This window comes from Rhipicephalus microplus, chromosome 6 (genome assembly GCF_043290135.1).
Source record: "Rhipicephalus microplus isolate Deutch F79 chromosome 6, USDA_Rmic, whole genome shotgun sequence".
NCBI classification, from domain to species: Eukaryota; Metazoa; Arthropoda; class Arachnida; order Ixodida; family Ixodidae; genus Rhipicephalus; species Rhipicephalus microplus.
In genome coordinates this window covers 187,884,076-187,907,264 of record NC_134705.1, presented here as the reverse complement: position 1 = coordinate 187,907,264, position 23,189 = coordinate 187,884,076, and the positions used below count along the sequence as shown (strand labels likewise).

At 46.6% G+C, this 23,189-nt stretch overlaps 1 protein-coding gene across 3 annotated transcripts in view; it reads right to left on the bottom strand.

Annotated features, from left to right (window-relative positions):
- LOC119167895 (retinol dehydrogenase 12) overlaps positions 1-23,189 on the bottom strand; it is a 159,527-nt gene that overhangs the window by 116,314 nt on the left and 20,024 nt on the right. For all 3 annotated transcript variants that reach the window (XM_075867259.1, XM_075867261.1, XM_075867260.1), the window contains exon 3: positions 18,008-18,091. In XM_075867259.1, coding sequence (XP_075723374.1) covers positions 18,008-18,091 — 84 coding nt within the window. The remainder of the gene's footprint in view (positions 1-18,007; positions 18,092-23,189) is intronic.

Sequence of the window (23,189 nt, the reverse complement as noted above, 5' to 3'; positions counted from 1 at the left end):
TTCGAATTTGCGTTGGAGCACGCTAGCGGAAACTCCGCACTCAGTCCTGCTCCAGTGCAAGCACGCAGGCTGTCGACCTCTTGCAAAATAGATGCTGGATCTCTTGGCACATCAAGCGCGACCTCGACACCCCGCACAAACACTTCATGTTTTATCACACTTTCGATGCATCTAAACACCACCATTTTCAGCGCATGAAGCAGGCTCATGTCTTTTCCAGGTAAACACACGCTGTAGGCCACGTGAAGGGGATTCTCGCTGAACACGTGCTTCGCCCACTGGTTGGTCGGAAGTGGCACATTCAGGACTTCTAGAACATGTGCAGCTGGAGCATCAACAGTAGCACAGACTTCTTCAGCTTCAACAACTTCAGAATTTGGGCAACACGTTCCGTCCATGCGACGTCTTCTTTTGGGCGACGAGGGCTGTGATGCTGGCTTCTCCCGTGCACTTCTTTTCTTCGGAACTGGCTTCGAGAGGTATTTGGGCAAATTGGGAAATATAGTCGGTACAGCGTTTGGCAGGAGAACCGGCCTGGTTCGATCAATGCGCACCAATTCACCTTGTATTACATGCTCGAAATGCCGCGACACAAACTGCGGATCAAAATGCAATTCACATACTGCTGCATTTTTCTCCAGCGGCTTGTCAGCTCTGGGTATGTACCGCTGCCACTTCAGAAACAGCTCCTCTTCTTTAGGCACGCCGAACAGTGAAAGTTTTTGCTTGCAGGATTTGTAGCCAGTCACGCAGCCGGGAACAAAACAGTGGCTTTGTCGCCGGCACATTTTACAAGCCTGGGCAGCGAATTGCCCCACATCCAAGTGGAAACTCCTCTAGGATGCTTACAAAGCGCTGCGAAGGCAGCTAACCGTGTCGACAAAGAGTTTCACTCGTATTAAGCACTTTACGGGCACCTCGAAGCTCAACTGATCATTCCTGACCGGACAAATGCACGCGAGCTTGACGTGTATGCGACAGCGAGCGCCACCTAGCGGATGCATAGCTAAGCGGCGTCAGCCCTTCCCATAGACGCCGCTTGGCGGTAATCACACTTCTCCTTCTAGCCACTGTACCGAGGGTTTTGGAAAGGTACATCAGGGTGATGTGTGATGAGCAGATTAGGAGCAGAAAAAGTAGGATAAAAGACGGTAAAACATAGAATAACCGCGCATAGTGTAGTATAAAGAGTGGTGAGAAAGAGAAGCGAGGGGAAGGACGATGAAGGTAAAGCACCGCATAACTATTGTAGTAGAGTATAGCAAACGGTGGGAAAGACAAGTAAAAGTGAAGAGGCGTCACGTGAGGGTGAGAAGCAGAGAAATGAGGATTGGAAGGACACTAATTCGTGGTTCGCTCAGTCTTAGCAAGACTGTTTTTATTATTATTATTATTATTATTATTATTATTATTATTATTATTATTATTATTATTATTATTATTATTATTATTATTATTATTATTATTATTATTATTATTATTATTATTATTATTGTTATTGTTATTATTATTATTATTATTATTATTATTGTTGTTATTGTTATTATTGTTATTATTAGTATTATTGTTATTATTATTATTATTATTATTATTAGTATTATTATTGTTATTATTAGTATTATTATTGTTATTATTAGTATTATTATTGTTATTATTAGTATTATTGTTGTTATTGTTATTATTATTATTATTATTGTTATTGTTATTATTATTATTATTATTATTATTATTATTATTGTTGTTGTTATTATTGTTGTTATTATTATTATTATTATTATTATTATTATTATTATTATTATTATTATTATTATTATTATTATTATTATTATTATTATTATTATTGTTGTTGTTATTATTGTTGTTGTTATTATTATTATTATTATTGTTGTTGTTGTTGTTGTTGTTGTTGTTGTTGTTGTTGTTGTTGTTGTTGTTGTTGTTGTTGTTGTTGTTGTTGTTGTTGTTGTTGTGCAGTCTAAGCAGGAAGCATGCAGGCGATGTAGGACAAAATTCAAACTACCATTCGTACTCTGCGATTGAAATGTGCAGGCTACGACTCAGATGCAACTTGATCTTTTCAAATGGCGCACACGACTCAGATTCAACTCGATGGTGCATCCAAAACTGTGACTTACTTCGGGTAAATCAGCTTATGCGGTGGTTGGTGTGTGTACGCAACTGCGACCCCCCCCCCCCCCCCGGCTGTTTGCACTACAGTCACGCGTTTCTACCACAACCCTTCTACGGTGCGTCACACGTCTGTACGGGCCTTGGCTTGCCGCTTTTCCGCGTTCATATATTCGCGGCGTGGAAAAACACCCCTTGCATCGGTCGCTTGCCTGTTGGGAAACTTCGGCTTGTTCTGTTTTGTTTGCTTTTATTCACGCTCTCATAGTTGCGCGCACAAACCGCGAGGTGGCGCCACAAACCTGAACCAGAGGCTTCGGTTGGAAAAACTCCAGCTGCCGCGGCGGTAGACGAACGGCTCATCGCAAGAAAAAAAAAGGGGGGGGGGAGAGGGGGTTTGGCGAGGGAGACGTACCGCATATCCTCGCCTTCTGTGGCCAAGTTCGCTGATAAATGTTTATTTGCACAACAGCTGGCGCGTGCAGAGCCGTTTTATACACTGTCCGTTCCTCAAAGGACGATTTATCGGGAGCAAAGTGTTGGCGTTGCGGGCGTCAAGTCGCCGACTCCGTGCTCCGCGCGTGGCCAGCGCGTGTTGCGCCGCTCCCGCCGATAAATAATCTCTTCTCGGTGTCGTCGTAGACGCGTTCGCGGTAATTGTTCCGGTGCTTATCAACATATATCTAGGTTTTCTGTGTTTGAAAGTAAATGGACATCATGGAGAGAAAAACGATTGTTCTCTTATTCATAAATTACCCTTTTACAACACAAAAACTTGGCGGCTTGCTGTGAGTCTTAGCCATTAGCTATTAGTCATTGTGATGTCATAGATTTTGATGGCGTCTACTACGGCCTACATACTTCCTAAGAGATCGAGCAAATTGTCTGGTAAGGGAGTCATAGAGTTAGTATGCCAAGTTTTAGAAAATTTCGTTAAGCCAGTGGCACTTAACGCTGGAAAAAGTGAAATTTGTGAAATCTTTATTGTAGATTTTGGCGGTAAACTTAAAAATAAAGCACTTGACGTTGATTTTTCAGTTTATAATTAAAGCTCTGATGTTGAAGTTAAGGACACCAGAGATCCTATAGTGTAATTTACCAATTTAAACTGATCTATAGTCCCGTTTCCTTTACATTGGCACTATTGAAATATTACGATTATCGTTGCATTGGTAATTGCCTAATCTGTCGTGCATGTGGACAGAGTCACTGGCACACAATAAATATTGTGGCTTCGGGCGCTACAGTGAGTCGAGCAACAACTTTACTTCCACGGGTTGTAGGTGCGAAAGTTGGTTATCGCAGATTTTCTTTGGACGCATGCACCACCGCTGGCACCGCAGCTACACTTTTTATCGCAAAGTAGAGGTGGTCTTTTCACGACAAGGGTAAAAATCAATGAACCTTTTATGTGGTGCTGGCCGCCTCGAGACGAAGCATAGACGTTTTGCGACCGATTAGCAATAACCTTGTCCAGGAAACAAAGCGAAATGCCTACATTCATTGTGCAGAAAGCCATTCGTAGTCGCACACGCATCGATACTACTTTTGTCGCGAGGCCCGTTGGCATCGTCGCAAACGTTTGCGGAGCCGTAATCACGCCGCAAAGCAGTCAACTACTGGAATTGTGCTTACAGTACACCCTGCATTCTTGGTACATGGCGTGGCAAAATGCAGTACCAGAATTCAGGCACGAAGTCACACGTTCTGGGGGTAAGCTTGTGAGAACCCATGCAACGGTTGGTCCAAGTAGACCCAGAATCCTTCACCAAAGCTTGTTCAGGCCAAAGTGCAACCACATGTACAATAATACTTCCCCTGACTAATATTTTTTTCTTTTCCCTCTCTTCCCTCTTTCTCGTCCCCTTCCCTAATCCCCCAGTGTAGGGTAGCCAACCGGATGTCTTTCTGGTTAACCTGCCTGCCTTCTCCCTGTTGTTGCTTCCTCCTCCTGACTAATATTTCATGAAAGCTAGTCATATACCGACGAGGAAGAAGTTCTTAAGAAAGAGAACGTCGAATGTCAGACAGTCGTTCGCAACAACCGAACACTGGGATGCTTGCCCAGACTTGGTGATGATGCTAGGTTTACAGCAATGACAACTGGTTGCGTGGTTAATTAGTCAGGGTTATCTTTCTATTCCGCTCGTCATCTACAGCAACAGTCTGGATACGAAGAGAAGGCAAACGCCCGCCAGGGAGATTGATAGAAATTTAGGAGGGCACATCAGATTAAGAAGTTTGCGGGTTTAGCGTATGGCCGCAGCTATCACAGTACCATGTCGATTGGTGGAACATGGGAGATGCATTTGCCCTGCAGGGGGAGCAGATAGGATGATGATGATGATGATGATGATGATGATGATGATGTTTATGATGATAATGATGTTTATGATGATGATGATCATGATGATGATGATGATGACGACGACGACGACGACGACGATGAATAACTTTTGATCAATTTACATAGCTTTCGCTGCAGCTCACGCAGACATGAGTTGGCAGCCCTGATGCGTAAGGGGTCTCCTTTTTTCTTGCCGATGTCTCTCTGGCACACTGGGCGCGTCGGGGACTTGCCATTGCATGACGTCACGTTGCGCGGAATACGCGGCGGCGGGACTTTCCTTTCTCGAAGGTTGTTCTCCGGGCGATGGCTAACGCGCTTCGCGGTTTCTCTGCACCGGCTGCCTTGGGAACAGTGAGTACAACCTGAAGGCCGCGGGCTGATCAGACAGACATGCGTGGTCAAGCAGTGTTCCACACTCGCCGCTGTGGCTATGATTGAAGCTGGCTGACATTGCCAGGAATTAAACCGCCGATAAATTTCCCAATTAACGAAGAAGACGAGGGAGCGCCCTCTGTCGTATACATAGTTCAAGAGGCAGAGCGTGGGCCGTCTAATGCGTAGCTTAGAAGTGTGGCAGCTTGGGCTAGTTGGTATGACATCACGATAGATATAGTGCGCGAACAGAACAACGTCGTTCTTGTCTCTTTTTTGTCGTTCTGTTCTCGCGCTATATCTATCGTCTAATCCGTAGACTTTGTATTTGGATCCCACTGTGTGAAGCGACGCTTTTTAGTTCACTTTAATTCCTCCCAATGCTAGTTAGAATTCTTGCACTTTAGTTAAAAACAACAACGTCTCTTATACTCGGTTCCTTGCTTTGTGGTCCGCTTCATTGGTTATTTAATAGATCGAAATGAGATCAAATGCTCGGTACAAGATGGTGCACTGAACTAATAAATGATCGTCGAACGAGGAACGTCGAAATTACTCACATAAACATTGGAAGCTTTCGGTAAATTTCTGTCTGCAATAGTGCACATCCTAAGTTGCATCCTAAATGTTGCACCAGCGCAGCTGCACTCAGTTATTGCAACAGCAGGACTGACGTGTCTTTTGTTTACTCCACCCAGGGTCGGCGTCTGTGTCTATACACACTGGCCCAAAAACTGCTCAATTGTCTCCTTTCCCTCGCTTTTACGAGAACATGTTCAGTCTCTTGTCTGGCAAACCACAGGTATACCCTTCCTTACTCTCTTCGTTATTCTGTGCCCCCAAATTTAACCTTTTCGTTTTTGCAACAGGACGGAGTCTGCAACGTCTTGTGCGCACTGTAGCGCAAGTCTTGAAGAGAAATCGTGTGCGCCAGCGCGCAACAGGTTTTTTTCTTTCTTCTCTCTCGGAGCTCCCCCTTCCAACATCGCCGCGAACTTGAAGACATAGGTGGTTTTTTTTTGTTCTGAAAAACAATGAAAATTGCAACTCGACCCGCAGGCTACATCCTCTCCTGCTCCGACGGCGCGTTGGCCTCTCGCAGCCGGTCATTAACAAACTCAGCCGAAACGTCTGCCCCCTTACAAAGAGTAATAGGTTTTGAGGGTATATTGCTGCTCAAGCTTTAGCGTTCATTGCTGAAGCTTTAGCAACCATTGTTGCTCAAGCTTTAGCGTTAATACTTGTGTGATTGTAAATTGAAAAGCAATGATTGCGCATATCTGAGGTGCCATAACAAGCCCCGCCGCGGTGGTCTAGTGGCTAAGGTACTCGGCTGCTGACCCGCAGATCGCGGGATCAAATCCCGGCTGCGGCGGCTGCATTTTCGATGGAGGCGGAAATGTTGTAGGCCCGTGTGCTCAGATTTGGGCGCACGTTAAAGAACCCCAGGTGGTCGAAATTGCCAGAGCCCTCCACTACGGCATCTCTCATAATCGTATGGTGGTTTTGGGACGTTACACCTCACATATCAGTCAATCAATCCGTTTCATACATCAAGGTTCAATGTTGTGGAAGGTAGCGAGACTTCCTGCAGTCGATGCGTTCGCAACAAAAAAAAAAGTATTTCGATGTTCTTTACACCAAAAATTGAATTTTTCTTTCATTATTTAAGCGAGAAGTATCACTGAACATATTAGGTGCCTTACAAACCAAAAATGTCGTTGGAAGTTTGTTATTATGTGGCTGTATAGCTTAGTTTTCACGTGACGTCACATGCATGCTATCTACTCTAGGTACGTCATGATGGCGGCCACCTGGACTCTGGACTTTCAGTGTCAGTGCAGAATAGGACAGCACAGGATTGTTCGGTACCCGTGTTTCTTCTGTGCTCACCCTGCTTTCTTCTTCTGTTCACCAGTCACGCCAATTGATTGATTGATTGATATGTGGAGTTTAACGCCCAAAAACCACCATATGGTTATGAGAGACGCCGTAGTGAAGGGCTCCGGAAATTTCGACCACCTGGGGTTCTTTAACGTGCACCCAAATCTGAGCACACGGGCCTACAACAATCCCGCCTCCATCGGAAATGCTGCCGCCGCAGCCGGGATTCGATTCTGCGACCTGCAAGTCAGCAGCCGAGTGCTTTAGCCACTAGACCACCGCGGCGGGGCCCAGTCACGCCAAGAGGGTGCACAAAGAAACACGGGGGTGCACCGGCACTAATCAGATTTAACGCGAGCGACCACGAAACACGTGGAATTGTAGGTTTTGCTGGCCGAACTTCTTGCATATATAAATATAGCTTCCACAGCGTTGCACCTCATGTATGAAACGGAGTATAGAGTTGGTTCCACGAGCGAAGTGGTTTTAGCAGAACTTTGTAGGCTAATTCGGTTGGATTTTTCCTTCTGTGAAGTTCTACTTTTTTTTATTCGTTACTCCTACTATAAGTATCAATTTCAAGTTTTATGTCTGCTCCCCCCTACTGTAATGCCCAAACTGGGCGTTGTAGGTACTCGAATAAATAAATAAAATAAATAAATAATGCCGTCCTCGTAGACATCAAGGGTGCAGCCACAATTTTTTTTTTTCGGGTGGTTCCAACCATGCCTTGTAATGTCCCTGCATGCGTTTATATGAAGTGCTATAGCATGTTACAGAAGCTGCATGTATATGGTGATGCAGCCAGTGAGCGAATCGTGATCCTCTTGGTACGTGTCTTTGCATGACCGTGGTCCTTCTCCTTTGAAACGACTTCGTTGCTTCGTAACTTCGTTAGTCGCACATAACATCATCCTCTTTTAAACAATTAACAGCGATTTTTTTAAGTATTCAAACATTACCTTGCTTGGAAGAGTATAGGCACTTTAGTATATAGTTAGCAACTATTTAGTGCAATAAGTAACACTGGTTTCGCCGCTTCTGCTATATATGATTTAATTTCAATTTTTCGTTTTTGCCGTGTACTCGGTGCGCATGCGCGTTTTTTACTAGTAGAGGCCAAACATGAGTCGTCTTTTAGTCTTGGTGGTGCTGCTCTTGACTATTCAAAACTATGGTTCATGCCATCTGCAGGGGTTTGCACCTGTGTTAAGTGGCAGGAACAGTTATAGCAAACAAACAAAAAACGTACGTGGTAAGATCTCCGTAGATGTAACTGTTGTTTTTGTTTACTTTTTCTGTATTGTAAACTGTCCCACCCTGTTACAGCCCGATAGGGCTAACAGCACTAAACTAGAATAAGTAAATAAATAAATAAATAAATAAACACGTGATCGAGCACGCCTTTAGCGGACAACACCCCGATGAAAGAGTTTGATTGGTGCATGGTACCAAAAACGAGCATTGCATTTAAATATCATTGTCTACGTGCTTGTGCTGGCACACCTGAATACCTATTCTTCTTTTCGAACTTTTTCACGCAGTCTTAATTGATATTTACCTTCCCTCCGCGCAAACAGTCTTTTCTGACCAGCGAATAACGCCAAACATTTTAGCAAGCTCATATTTGCGCAAGTGAAGGTGCTCACAAAAACTATAGCGGAAGAGGACACAATTGCTGTTCTCGTCTGTCTCGTATAGACATTATAGGGCTCGTCTTCTTTCACCCTATAATGTGAATTTATTAAGATGCGAGACCAACCAGCCCCACACTCTGTCCTACTCAACACCAACAATGTTCGTTTCCGAAAGTGCATCCACACTCATGGATAATCAGCTGTTGTGCAGAGAAGCAGACAGCTCCTTACACAGTATACGTCGTCATGTGAACGCTTACCTCTCAAAAGGTTAAAACAAGCTCGAGCAAATGTTCAAACAATATTGTAAGGTGACGTCATGAAAATCATCTAGTGCAAGCTATATGACGAACATGTTCCGTGAAAGCATGCACGGAGCAGAAAACTTCGTAAAAAAGGAAGAAAGGGGAAATTACTTCCACAGATTAACGAAGTTTTCTTTGCGTAGCTACGAGTTGCCGTCGAGTGAATGTTAGCTCTTCCCGTTTACGCGACACCTGGTGTCAACTTCGACAACATTCAAAGGCGTAATCAGCAATGTAATCACACTTTGGGCAATGATTGCATCGCACGTAATTGCTGCAGAATAAACCTGCTGTATAGCTGCACTTCTGAACTTGCGTGTATAACGTGGCACTCTGTTGTTTCTATCTTGAAATGTTACGGACACATCGTCGCGAGGAAACAAGGGCAAAAAGGGCAGACCAGCTGTATGGGTTTTCGCTTCGTGTCTGCTTTCTATCTCCGGTCACCTGCCAATCATTCCAAGTTCAATGCTTTGGCCAGAAGCGCTTCCATATGTCGCTGTTACGTTATGCAACTCATATACACAGCCGCTCGCAGTCAACTTGAACATAAACGAAAATGTAGGAAAAGGGAACCATCAATAAACACCGCTGATTGCGTTTATTAGTCGCTCTTCTGTTTACAATATTTGCACATTGTCGACGGTGAACTGTTTAGCTGCAGTTAATCGCTTAATGGTCGCTGCATTTTTATCTCGATAGTCATGGCATCATTTGTCCCATTAGAAAGGTGACAACACCTCGCTTCTGTTTCTTCGATATAGCGAGTCTAACGTCCCCTCATACATGAAATTGTTATAAATTTCAGTTAACTTTTCATTCTAATAGTGGAGCCGTTTAAGTCAGGTATAAGGCCAGGTGAGTCGAGAGGAAACCCCGCGGGTATGCAGCGGATCCCTGCATAGCACAATCGTGCAGTGTAGTATGAGAAGAGTGTGGGAAAGAGAAGTGACAGTAAGGAGGAAGGGAAAGAGGGGAGTGGGTAAACCACGACATAGGCACGTATAGTATAATTTAGCAAAGGGATGGGGAAGGGAAGCCAGGGTGAGGAGGTGCGAAAGCTGAAGGAAAGGGGAACTGAGGCGGATGGCATAAGAACGTGCAGTATACTTTAGCAAGGAGTTGGAAAGAGAAGTGGGGTGAGGAGGAGTGATGCGCAGATTGACAAGGAAAAGGAGTACAGAGTACCATACAGAAAAAGAGAAAGAAAATATCAAAGACAGAATAGTGAAGAAAAACAAAGTCTAGAAACAAATCAAGAAAGAAAGAAAGGAAGAAAGAGAGCAAGAGATAAAGAAAGAAGGAAAGAAACAAAGAAAGAAAGACGAAGACAAAAATAATTATTGCGCTCTTTCAGTTTTCAAGCAAACTTTTTCTTCTTTCTTGTTATCAATATCTAATACTCGATGTCTCAATAAGTCATATAATAAATTCTTGTCCAATCCCTCTGAATTCGTATGAGCCATGAAAGAGGCATAGTCATCATAATAATCATCCCCAAAGAAATGGTGAATGGCGTTTGCCTCACACGTGGCATTTGTGTACGCGCTATAAAGAATTCATTGAAATTTGTGGCAACAAATAATTATCAAAGCCAGGTTCCTTTACGCATTGCAGTGATAAGCGTGCTGACTAGCCACAAACCGCTGTCGATAAGGTTAAAAAAAAATAGCCGGAAATCAGGCCAAAGAAATAGTACACCTCTTCGAACCTAGATGTGAGAAAGTGCCTCGAAAGATGAACAAATGCCGTTTTTTTTTTTGTTCCGCGCGCCTTTATTTCGATTACCGCGGGCAGAACTTGTTGATGTGTGAAGAAGCTTTTATTTTTGTGGAACGTGTTGTGAGCGGCTTCTCGTCCTTCCCACACTATATTGGAATGTGGGGAATCAGAAAGCTGGAAAAAGCACTTCTGAGAAGCTTACTCGGACCTCGACTCCCTTATCGTCCCCAATTTTTATCCTAAAGGAACCGTCATTTCACACGAGAATGGTGTTGGTGGAAACCAAGAGACAATGGATCCAAAACAGCTATAGAGGAGACGTTATATACTTTTAGTTTCCTTTTTATTTGTTGAAGTAATTATTATAATTGGGAAAAAATGTGGACGAACTTGAAGACAACTTACCGCAAGCAGGGCCGGACCTGTGACATTCGGAGAACGTGTCCGATGCTGAACGAGTTGAGATTTAGCAACGGTCGTCTCTTTCGTCACTTTAGCGTGTACATGTATATAAACGTGCCATTGTTACATCGACGGCAGGGCGACCGCCGCTTAGCTCAATCGGTCACCGTCGGCGGCAAGTTCTCTTTTTGTCCACATTAATTCTTCACATCTATATCATAGTTGCTTCAGTACAGTTAAATGACCACAGATAACGTCTTCTATGCCTTTCTTGGCCTCGTTATTTGTTGGTTTATGCATTCGGCTGGGTCTAAAAAAACTACTCCTTGAATTCCCCTTCTTTCGTTCAAGGAACAATGTTACTTTTTTATTATTATAATATTAGAACTGACAGTCTTCGCATAATGTGCCCTATATTGGTTCGTATCAACGCCTCTCTTTAGAGACCCTCGTTGCTACAGGAGCTTATTGTATATAGCACGCGTCGCTGGTTGCAAATCTTCAAATGTGCCCAAGTGTACAGCAGGTGGGGCGGCAGAGCTAGTGACGTCAACATACTTCATTATATTATGCATTCGTACTACATCCATCGCGCTCTCTATACGTAGAGCTAACCGTTGTCGCAACTTCTATGCATACAATTTACAGCACGTATTTTTAAGCCCACATACAGTCACAATGTCATTGACCAAACCACCTCATTACAGGTCACCTTATACAGACCAATTTCGTACTTCTCTCGACATAGTTGAGTACAGCGCCGCTGCTCGGCCGCAAATGACGCTGCGCTTCTCAAGAGTCGCAGCATACTATCGCTGACAAGCAGTGACTCCGTCGGCCGAGAGACGGCGCTCCCGTCGATCTTCTCAAGCCAAGGTGAAGCCTTGAGTGAAGAGACGTTCCGGAACACAGGGTTCCATCTCATATAATGTTCTGTCTTCCCCTCGCACTCTTGCCTTCTCTTGTAATCTAGTCTGTAACTCTCGGTGACCTGCAGCACATATTTTGCCTATACGCGCTGCATGCCGTGCCCATTTCTTGATTTCGACCAGATGTCCTTAACACCCGTTGCTTTCCCGGCCGACTGTCACTCTCTCCTTGTCCATTAAGGGTACGCATTTGCTACTCCTCTCAGTGGCTCGATAACATCTAAAAACGAACGGTGAAAACCCCAAACGATAACACCTGAAAACGCACCTTCTGGCCTTCAGTATGCAGAGGTGATCATTTCCAAGATGTGCAATAGCGGAACGTACGACGATATGCGTTTTGCCTACGACCTTGTAAAAGTTCATAAGGAGCTGCTCTGGACTTCTCGGGACCCCGAGCACGAAGCCTTGAAGACTTATTACTCAATATTAAGCCTTGAATCAAGCATTGTCTGCACCGCCTGGCCGTGGCGCTCCTGTTGAAAAAAAACAACAGAGCAGTTATAGGAAACAAATATCTTTATTGAGGATTGACATTCAATATTAAGCACACGCCCAACGTGTCTCAAACGCACGTACCATAATAAAAAAAGAAAGAAAAAAGAAAAGGACGACGACTTGTTGCTTGTTTGTGGTCCAACACACCCTGAAGTACGATGTACAAGCACTTGTATCTTCCTCCAGCGACTGCCATGTCCAGGTTGCTCGTAATAGGAGTATTTTCGACCCATATGCGCTCAAGGAGCACAAGTATGCGATGGATGCGACGTCATATGTCTACATCCCTACATGCGCGTGAGATGTAAGTGCACCCGTGCTCTTACTGCAAGACGATAGTTATAGCGCGAGAACAAAACGACGACACAGATACAAGAAGGACTCGAAGGACACGAGCTCTATCGTCATACCATACCAACTAGCCCAAGCTGCCACACTTCTAACTTACTGCAAGGCCACGCGTGGGAGAAGTCGTGCAACGTGAACTTTGTCAACAGAGATGCCCACTACCATTCCGGGGGCTATAAAGATAATTTAATCACTTACAACGACATCACAAAATTTTTTTACTTGGGGCGTAGGCGATTCCCACTGCCACGCGCAAACTTGAACAGGGCTCAGACAGTCACGCTACGTTTACTGCAAACCGGAAGCTTACCCAACTCCGTATTTTCTACATAAAATTCTCCCTGACAGTGAAATTCAAGACGAGTGTGACGCGTGCGATGGCACCATTGGGATTAGACACATGCTGGCGGGCTGTCCCGCGACTCTAGCCGACCTTGAAGAACAGTGGCTTTACTGGCAGACGATGGTGCGAAGCGCGTCTTATCAAGTCCAACTACGGGCAGTCCAGAAGGTCCACGATGACGCCACAAGGTTCGGCCCGACGGTATCGACGTGGACGCGGCCCGCCTCGGTCTGAAAAGACCGGGCTTCGGGACACAAATAAAGTTTTGTGAATGAATGAACAGAGATGCAGATCTGACTAGACACGGAATTACAGCCTCAACTCGTTCTTTCCTGATACCACCCAAGAACTGCTCGAAAGCCGTCCTCTCATGGTAGGCTTTCAGTGAAACAATGTTCTAAAATTGCCCACTCTATTGAAAGATATGAGACGTGCTCACTGGATGCACAAAACTGAAGAAGGTCTAATGTCGACATTCGGAATTGCACATTCCAAGGTTGGGTCCCCATGCAACATTCGTTATTACGAAACTACTCTTGGTGAGTTGCGATGCCGTCACTTCCTTTGTCTATAGTGAAGGAACTGGTCGCTAATCTGTGGGATAAATCGTTGAGGTCGGCGGGCGTTCGTATACGTAGGCGCGAAAAGTGCTGCGATGAGCGGGAAGACGGAACCTCGATGACGACTCAAAGATGCCACGAACAGCGATGAAATGGTTTTGACGAAGAACGGCATTGCGGTGGAGTCATTGAAAGAAGGATATCATTTTTGGAGCGCATGCACAAACGAGTAAAACACGAAAGAACGACGTCGCGGTGCAAGCGCTGACCTGTGAACAAAGATTCATTTGTGCGCTTGTATCGCATTGTACCCCTAGTGCTTGTACAGCCTTCTTCATTAGTGTTTTTTATTCAGTCTGTATGGTATACATCAGAATGGATAGGTTCCAGATCACCCACCTTTCGGTTCTCTTAAATGATCGATGGTCCATGGCGAGACCCAAATTCTCACAAGATGCGCGCCAATAAAGGTCCCTGCGAGTCCTTACACGTGAAAAATGAAATCTGAAACACCGATGTGAGCGAAAACAACTGGACGTGTTGGTATCGCGTTATTCGTCATAAAAGGCGCGAAGACGACGAAGAAATAAAAGGGTTTAAAGGTGCCCTGTGTCTGTGTGTGTGTGTGTGTGTCTTCCTTTTGGTCTGTTGTCTTCTTCTGCGTTTCGCATTTTGAATACAATGTAAGACGGCCACGCTGGCACGTGGCTCAGGAATCGACCGACATTTCGTGTTCGAATAGCACTTGGTGCATGGCGTTCAGCGCTCGGAGGGACGTGCCCCTGGGTAGCCGACGCAGCCTGTCGGCGACCATCATACCAAAGTAGTGGAACGCGTCCTGCTGCGACCCGGCAACAACGGGGGGCGCTGAGGTGCTCGCCATCGACGCATCCGTAGTGTCCTCTGACGTCGCCTTCCAGTCGTGCACTCGCCCAGGGGCCTGGTTGCCGCCCGACGATTCGCCGTCCAGCTGATCCTCGACGCTGTCGTTCGCGTCCCACGACACCTCTTCGTCGTGCTGGGGCTCTTGCTTTATTCTCCTGCGACGAAAACGAAATCCTTATGAAGCACATCTTCAGTTGGACATCGTGATGAGCGCATCGTCAGTGATCGACCCAAAATGCAGCGACGCGTCACACTGCTTTGCAACGCAAAGTTCTGAAATTCCCAAATTTAATCGACGCCCTCGTCCAGAGTCCGCTCTACGAGTTCAACAACATTCGCTTCGACCCACAGACTTCCGAACGCCTCCCGGACGAAAGGGACCATCGACGACAACTTGCCACGACACTGTAAGCAAAAACTATCCAAGTTTGGGGTTTTTCCGGCTCATGACCTCTGAAAACTCTCTCGGGTTTAAAATTACTACCTCGTGTGGGAGTAAAAGATGGTACATGACATAGTTTTACCACCACCTCTGAGGCAAGTAGTAAAAAGATGTCAAAATCAAGTTTTACCACGTAGGGAGTTTTCTATCACGTGATTTTTAACCTGCGTTTCAGGGTTTATTACCACGTGACTGCAAGGTGCAGCTGCTTCGGTGGCTTTTGCCCCATGCCCCCATTGTGACGCTCTCAGTGAATCATGAAGGTACGCGAAGACCACAGTTTTTTTTTTTTGGGGGGGGGTATCGCCGTGCCTCAGGGCTGACCTCGAGTCAACACACTTTCACTGGAACTGGGGGCAGCATAGGCACAACAAGCGAGAACAGCATTCTGTGAGCGAAAAAGAAAAAAAGATGGGGGGGGGGGATCTCAAAAGAAGGAAAAAAAGAAAGAAAACCTGCTGTGGAAAGTTGTCCTGCATATTTTCGCAAATTGTTGGCTTTTGCTCGGCGGTGGTCTTGGAGACAGACGGTGCAAGAAGCTCGGCATCTGTGTATCTCGTTGGGCTGATGGATCTCACGTGTTTCCTACATCATCGAGCGATTGTGCGCTTCCGAGCGCCCCCGAACCTGCACGTCGCGGATATCTCGCTTCCGAGCCGAATCGCGAAGATCTGCCAGTGGTAACAAAATCAATCTGGTGTCATCGTCCGTGCTTGCCTACTGGAGAAGCAATAAGCAAAATGCTTCACTCTGTCGTCGGCACCGAGCCGCGGCCGCCAGTGACCAGTGGGAGTGTGTCGCCGGGGCAGGTGAAAGAAGCATCGCATATATATTTTGTTCCGCAGTAGGCGATGTCTGCATGAGTAATGTACTGCCCGGATCGCCCACCTCATGCACCAACTGTTCTCAAACATGTAGCGCGAAGCCTATACGAAGCAGAAGGAACCAGCAAGCGGCTGCCGGTGAGCACGAAGAAAACCCGGACGGTGATCTTTCATTGGAAGTATGCATACACCGCCCCGTCCCCGTAAGATAGCGGTCACGTGTTCATTTGTGTCTGAAATGACGACGAAATTCGCACAGGATATGTGTTCTGTGATCGCCAGCTGTGTTTCATCGGATAGCCGTGCTCCTCGAAAAGGCCTAGAACGCCGTCGGTAAGCAGCTTGTGTGCAGGCGTGGACCGTTCCTCTACGCCCGTTGTGATGAATGCGTGCTGCTACTGTGTTTGTGCACCGTCGCTCAATTAAAATCATTGAGCTACTATGGTTTGTGTGTACTTAGGTATATTTTATGGACTTGTGCATCAGCAGTGCTAACACGCGTGGGGCAAAGAGCCCGGTGTGCCAAGCAATTATTGGATAATCAAAAAGGTGAGATCGTGTAGATTTATATTAAAAGGTTGGTGTGACATTTAGTGCCCTGCAGCCTACCTGAAGCTTACGCTTGCACCTTCAAGCGTTGTTGTTAATCGATGGAAAAAAGAGCTCTCCTACCGGTACTACTTGGCCGGTCAAAAAGTCGTGACTATATATATACCGGATTGTCGAAGTGTAGTCGAGCAACGCGTGCAGCCTGTTCTAGTGGTGTATTATTCTGCATTTGTTGTGTGTGCGTGTTTGTCTGTATGTGAATCTATGTGTCACCAATTCTGCCGTTCAATAAATTCAATCAGTTCTGCTATTCAATAAATTTGTCGTCTCTGGCCGAATGAACCCGTCAATTTTTATTTTTTTTACCACCAGAAATAGCTCCCAGTAATCACCTCAAAAACCTTGTGAAGGTAGTAAAAATTTACTCCCTCTATACTCGCTGAAAACCTCACTGGGGTAAATATTTACTACTCTCCCTACGTTCAAAAACTCAGTTAGCACGAGAGTAAATTTTTACCTCGGTAGTAGGTGGTAAAAAAAAACCCAGGAAAGGTAGTGCGCTAGAGGACAAATGGTTTACCCAGTTTTTGAGGTTATTTCAGGTCATTTTCGTTTAGTGTGGATGGACGACGTCGACGACTTGCCACACCAAGCGATGCGCCAGGGCCACGAACGCATCGAACCACGGTTGTGTGTACGCGATGAAACGGCATGCATGGTCGGTCCGCAAAATCGAACGCACGTCTTGTCCATCACTCTCGGCGATGGTCAGACGCATATCTCACGTTTGTACACAGTTATAAAGCGGAATGCTGTTCAAGCGACGTAGCTGAGCATTCTGGGTGTAGTTTACAGCTCCGCTGTCCTGATTGGAGTCATCTTTTTTTGGCATTAGAGTAAGCCGCCTGTTATGGACGCTTTGACATCCATCAGGTCGTTTTGATCCTTGTTTCGTAGTATCTTTATTTAGAAACAATACTGAGCTGTCTGCTATGAGCATTGTGGTTTTTGTTTAAGCGTTTTTGCACACCCGAGTTGTTTTTTTTTATCCACGGCGACAAAACCACTAAAGGTTGAAGTATACACCTTTGGTCAAACGTTCAACCAAAACAATCTGGCTTGGTTACGTTTCCTTTATTGAAAACATGGCCCTTGCAACTTTTCAATCAAGAATGCTAAGTTAACGCTGACAACGCGCATGCCTTCACGTCGCCTGAAGTATACCTGTGTGTCCTGCAGGCCCATTGTGAAGCGTCATCGGCGAGGTGATCGCCACTGATTCCACAATGTCGGGCAACCATTGTAAAAAAATGCGCTTATAAGGCTATACGGCTTAGGTAATAAGGCCTCTGCACGTATACGACAAGAGTTGATCGCGCCAATGCCTCGAGTCCGATTTATAAAACGTGACGTGCGTTAATGGCAGCTGTAACCGCTTACTTCTTTTCGGGCCCGTCGCTTACAGAGCTTTCGGGAGAACATCTGCAGAAAGCATTTAAAAAAAACAAAAAAAAACATGGGAAGGACAGAGAGCTGAAGCAGATATGTCGAGACAGGTACACGTTGTAACACGAAAAAGGATGCAGTATAGCAGAAAGGCGGCAAAAACACTGAATACTAATTCTTAATTTTACAGTCTGGCTTCAGGTTGTAACAACATAAATAAACGACTAGATCATTAAATAAATAAATAAATGAATAAATAAATAAATAAATAAATAAATAAATAAATAAATAAATAAATAATGTGCGGACAGCGCTTGGGGCTGCAAGTGAGCGTTACTTACTGGCAACGCCTCGGTTTGGTTGGGAATATAAATATATACTCACACTTCCGGGTCTATCAAGCCTTCACCCTGAGTGCCTGCTACAGCAGGGGCCTGTTCCGCAACAGAGCAGATGTTTGAGATGACCCTGCACAAAGGTATATAGGACAGCTTCGTGAACATTCGGTATACGCCTCGTTTATGCAGCGGCGCAACGTCGTTTTCACGCAGTCGAGAACTCGGGTGCGCAAAGCGTAAACACAACACTATATCGCATACATCTATTTTCTATAGACCTGTCTCGCATGGCTTAACCGTGGGTGCCTTTTTGGTACTTGAGCAGCGGCGTCCTTAGAGTGAGAGAGAGAAAATAAGCAGAAAGGCAGGAAGATTAACCATGGGCTGAGCACCGGTAGCCTACCCTGCACTGGTGTCACAGAACGAGCGCTAAAAAAAGGAGCGCGCCGCGAAATCCTTGCGACAACGGGCGGTGGAAACGCCGCGAGGTAAAAAGAAAAAAAAAGAAAGCAAACATCCAAGACTCCCGGGCGCGCGCTCTCCCCGCAGAAGCACGGCTTCGCAGACGAACCTCCTCACCCCACATCGGCGGCCCAGTAAGGCCGCGATCTTTCTAGAACGAAGGAGGCGGGGTCAGACCGAGTGACTCATTCTCCGGAGAGGGCAGTCGAACCGTCTCGTGCCTCTCCCCAGCCTTCGCTGCGCGTCGCGCCGACGAAATGAGGAGAAGATTCTGGAAGGTGGCGCGGAACGTATTTAATCGAGCAGCCGAGACGAGAAAGCAGGAGGTGACGGAAGTTAATGCCAGAGCGCGTAGGAATTCCGCCGTGGAGTCGGCGAAGGTTCTGCCCGTAGTGACAGAACAGGAGGTGACGGAAGTTAACGCCAGAGCGCGTAGGAATTACGCCGTGGAGTCGGCGAAGTTTTTGGTCCGTAGGGACGGCTCGAGCTACAGGCAAGAGCGTGGGTTTACCGCTATCGAGCGAAGACGCGGGCAACAGCTGCGTGTGTGAAGCCGACGGATTTCCGGCGTAGAAGTTTGAAGCTTGGAGAGTGGCCTATTGAAGACGGGAGTTTTCCTGGAAGAGAAACTCCGGCGAGGTTTCCTGGAAGAGAAACTTCGAGAGCTGCGGAACGACAACAACGCTGGACTTTGAGTGAGTGATTCTCGGAAGAGTATCATTCGGACTTTTGTTCCAAGGACTTTGGACTGAATAGGTTTTCTATCTCTTTAGTCCTTAAGTGTCTTGGTTGTTCAATGCATGCGACTGCATTATAGTGCGTATCGTTGTCTGTGTCCGTTGTTTTGAGTGTGGCCGATTGTGTTGTGTAGTACGTTGATTGATTGGTTTGATTGGTGACATATTGTATGCAACTATTGTGGAGTGTGCATTTCTGTGTTTTGTTTTCGATCTGCCATTATTGAGAATATAATTTGTTTGTTTATCAACTCTCGGCTCTGACTTGTTCTTTGGGCCACAGCCGGCGTCCGCTGGCGCGCCAAAAAGGACCACTTCAAAATTGTCCACGCTTTCGTGGTGCGGTTCGGGGGGCCGATACTTCGGCTCTTGGAATTAGCCCGGCGATCGCCTCCCTAATAAACGGGACAGGTGTGACAATTAATCTGGCGTCCGCGAAACAGGACCTTTTGGTGCACAGTGTGTCCAAAGTAGTGAGAAAGAGCCTCGAGTTGTTGATAGTGCTATCGGAACGATTTTGTGTGTTGTTCAGTGTTCTCGTTAACGAGTGCAGGGGAGTGTTCCGATAGACTGATTTAGGCAGATACTTTTTGCACGCGGCAAGGTTTTATTTGAGAGTTGCGAGACACCATGGATCTCGAAAAGTTAGTTGCTCTGGGTGAAAAGATGGGTCTTTCTGGCGCCGAACTACGGAAGTGGGTCACCCAGAGGGAAAAAGAAGAAAAAGCAGCCGAGCTGGAAAAAGAGAGGTTGGCGGTCGAAAGAACCAAAGCGGAAAAAGAAGCTGAGGTGGAGAGAGAGAGGTTGGCGGCAGAGAGGGCGAAGGAAGAAAGAGAGCAGCAGTTGGAGTTGGAGAGAGAAAAGCTTGCAGCTGAAAGGGCGAAGGAAGAAAGAGAGCAGCAGTTGAAGTTGGAGAGAGAAAAGCTGGCGGCTGAGAGGGCGAGAGAAGAAAGAGAAGCAGAGATGGCTGAAAGGGAGCGGCAGCGGCAGCACGAGATGGAACTCGAGCGGCTCCGTTTGCAACAGCGAAGTGAAACTCCCGTCCAAGCTAGAGTTGAAAGCAGCGAACGAGAGGATCATGGCTTCCGCTTGAACCCAAGCAAGTTGCTCGTAGCATTTGATGAAAGGAAGGACGACCTAGACGCGTACCTCCACAGATTTGAGACGATTGCGAGGAGCCAGAATTGGCCGGAACAGCAATGGGCAACTGCTTTGAGTACTTGCTTGAGTGGTGAAGCGCTCAGTGTGTACGGTAGGCTGACGCCGACCGATGCAGCCAACTATGCAAAGGTGAAAGCTGCTTTGCTGAAGCGATTTAGATTTACCGTGGAAGGTTTCCGGGACAGATTTCGGACAGGAAAGCCAGCTGATGGTGAGACGGCTACGCAGTATGCCGCCCGACTTTGCCATTATTTCGACAGATGGATTGAACTTTCAGGGACAGCACAGGAGTACGATGAGCTTAGAGAGCTGCTAATTAGAGAACAATTTCTTACTAGTTGCCACCCAAGCCTGTCACTGTACTTAAAAGAGAGGAAGGCTGACTCACTTGAAGACATGCTTGAATTGACTGATCAATTCCTGGAAGCGCAAGGTGGCACTAATTTGGCCAAGGTCAAGAAGGATTGTCCCGATGACTCGAAGAAATTGGCTTCCGAAGAAAAGAAGCGTGCACCAGAGAGCATTCCGCGATGTTTTCTGTGCAACCGAGTGGGTCATCGCGCGAAAAACTGTCGAACAATCTTTACGAGCCCTACGACAGTAAAATGTTTTAAGTGTGGTCAGACTGGGCACAAAGCAGATGCTTGTCGAAACGGAGTGAGTCAAACTCACCAGGTATCCTGTGTGCAAGCAGCACCGAAATCTGATAATAATGCCGTCACTGATGGATTCGTAGAGTTGAAGAATGGGGAGAAAATTCCTATTGTGGGTGCCGTAATGTCAAAACAGCCAAACGGTGTTACGAAAGGAATGCCAACGCTGCCTGGAAAAGTTGCGGGCAAAAAGATTACGGTGTTAAGAGATACCGGCAGTTCCACTGTTATCGTGCGGAGAAATCTGGTACGGGAAAGTGAGTTAACAGGCAAAATGAAACCGGTTTGCCTAATTGACTGTACAGCTCGGGTGCTTCCCGAAGCAGAGATTGAGGTGGAAACCCCGTACTTCAGCGGGAAGGTTACTGTTTTATGCATGACGACCCCCCTATATGACCTTGTCATCGGAAACATCGACGGGGCGCGAGGGCCAAGTGATCCAGAATGTTTGGGAGAAGACCCGAAGATAGAGCCCTCGCCAACACAGCGGCCGCGAGATACAGTGGAGGAGCATCCCGTGACGGATCTCACTAGAGCCCAAGGTGCAGCTGCGGCGCAAGAGACAGCGAAGGAGAAGACGATCGTGTCGAATAAGTTCACGGGCCGAGCAACCGGACTTACGTCGGCACGACCTCAACCGACCGACAGTGTAAAGGAGACGGAGTTGGCCAGCCGGGCAAAATGTAGAGGCATTATCAAGCGGGTAAATAAACAGACAGGACCCGTCGAATGTAATGACCCGTTAACGGTGTCAGAAGTGACAACGATGGCTGAGACGCCGCCTCAGATATCGTCGTTGGAAAGGGCTCGCCGAAAAGGAACGTGGAAAAACAAGAAGAAATCGAGCGAGCACCGCAAGAAAGGACGCAAGCGCAGCTCGAAACACACAGGATAGGTGCTGAGGTGGAATCAGAATGTGTCTGGCAGGGCTGAGTGACATATGTTGTGTTAATGTTCTTGTTATCCTGTGTCTCAAGTGGATGTCGAGCGAGTCAGTGTTCTGTGCGATGATGTGATGTAAAGTGTTGTATAATTGTTGTATAGACAGAACTTTGTACGTTTGTATTGTTTGGAATGTGTGATGAAGTGTTGTAGGCATGTACCTGTGGCTATATTCCATGCGTTGTGGAATTGAACTACAATGTAAGATTGTATTGCGTGATCTATTGTGAATGTGAAGTGTTATGAGCGACTGATGGTGTTACAGTCTGTGAGAGTGTGTGGTGACTTTTCGCGCTCGTTTGTGTGGTTTTGAATATTATGAGATAATATTCTTAAAGTGGGGGGCAGTGTCACAGAACGAGCGCTAAAAAAAGGAGCGCGCCGCCAAATCCTTGCGACAACGGGCGGTGGAAACGCCGCGAGGTAAAAAGAAAAAAAAAAGAAAGCAAACATCCAAGACTCCCGGGCGCGCGCTCTCCCCGCAGAAGCACGGCTTCGCAGACGAACCTCCTCACCCCACATCGGCGGCCCAGTAAGGCCGCGATCTTTCTAGAACGAAGGAGGCGGGGTCAGACCGAGTGACTCATTCTCCGGAGAGGGCAGTCGAACCGTCTCGTGCCTCTCCCCAGCCTTCGCTGCGCGTCGCGCCGACGAAATGAGGAGAAGATTCTGGAAGGTGGCGCGGAACGTATTTAATCGAGCAGCCGAGACGAGAAAGCAGGAAGTGACGGTAGTTAATGCCAGAGCGCGTAGGAATTCCGCCGTGGAGTCGGCGAAGGTTCTGCCCGTAGTGACAGAACAGGAGGTGACGGAAGTTAACGCCAGAGCGCGTAGGAATTACGCCGTGGAGTCGGCGAAGTTTTTGGTCCGTAGGGACGGCTCGAGCTACAGGCAAGAGCGTGGGTTTACCGCTATCGAGCGAAGACGCGGGCAACAGCTGCGTGTGTGAAGCCGACGGATTTCCGGCGTAGAAGTTTGAAGCTTGGAGAGTGGCCTATTGAAGACGGGAGTTTTCCTGGAAGAGAAACTTCGGCGAGGTTTCCTGGAAGAGAAACTTCGAGAGCTGCGGAACGACAACAACGCTGGACTTTGAGTGAGTGATTCTCGGAAGAGTATCATTCGGACTTTTGTTCCAAGGACTTTGGACTGAATAGGTTTTCTATCTCTTTAGTCCTTAAGTGTCTTGGTTGTTCAATGCATGCGACTGCATTATAGTGCGTATCGTTGTCTGTGTCCGTTGTTTTGAGTGTGGCCGATTGTGTTGTGTAGTACG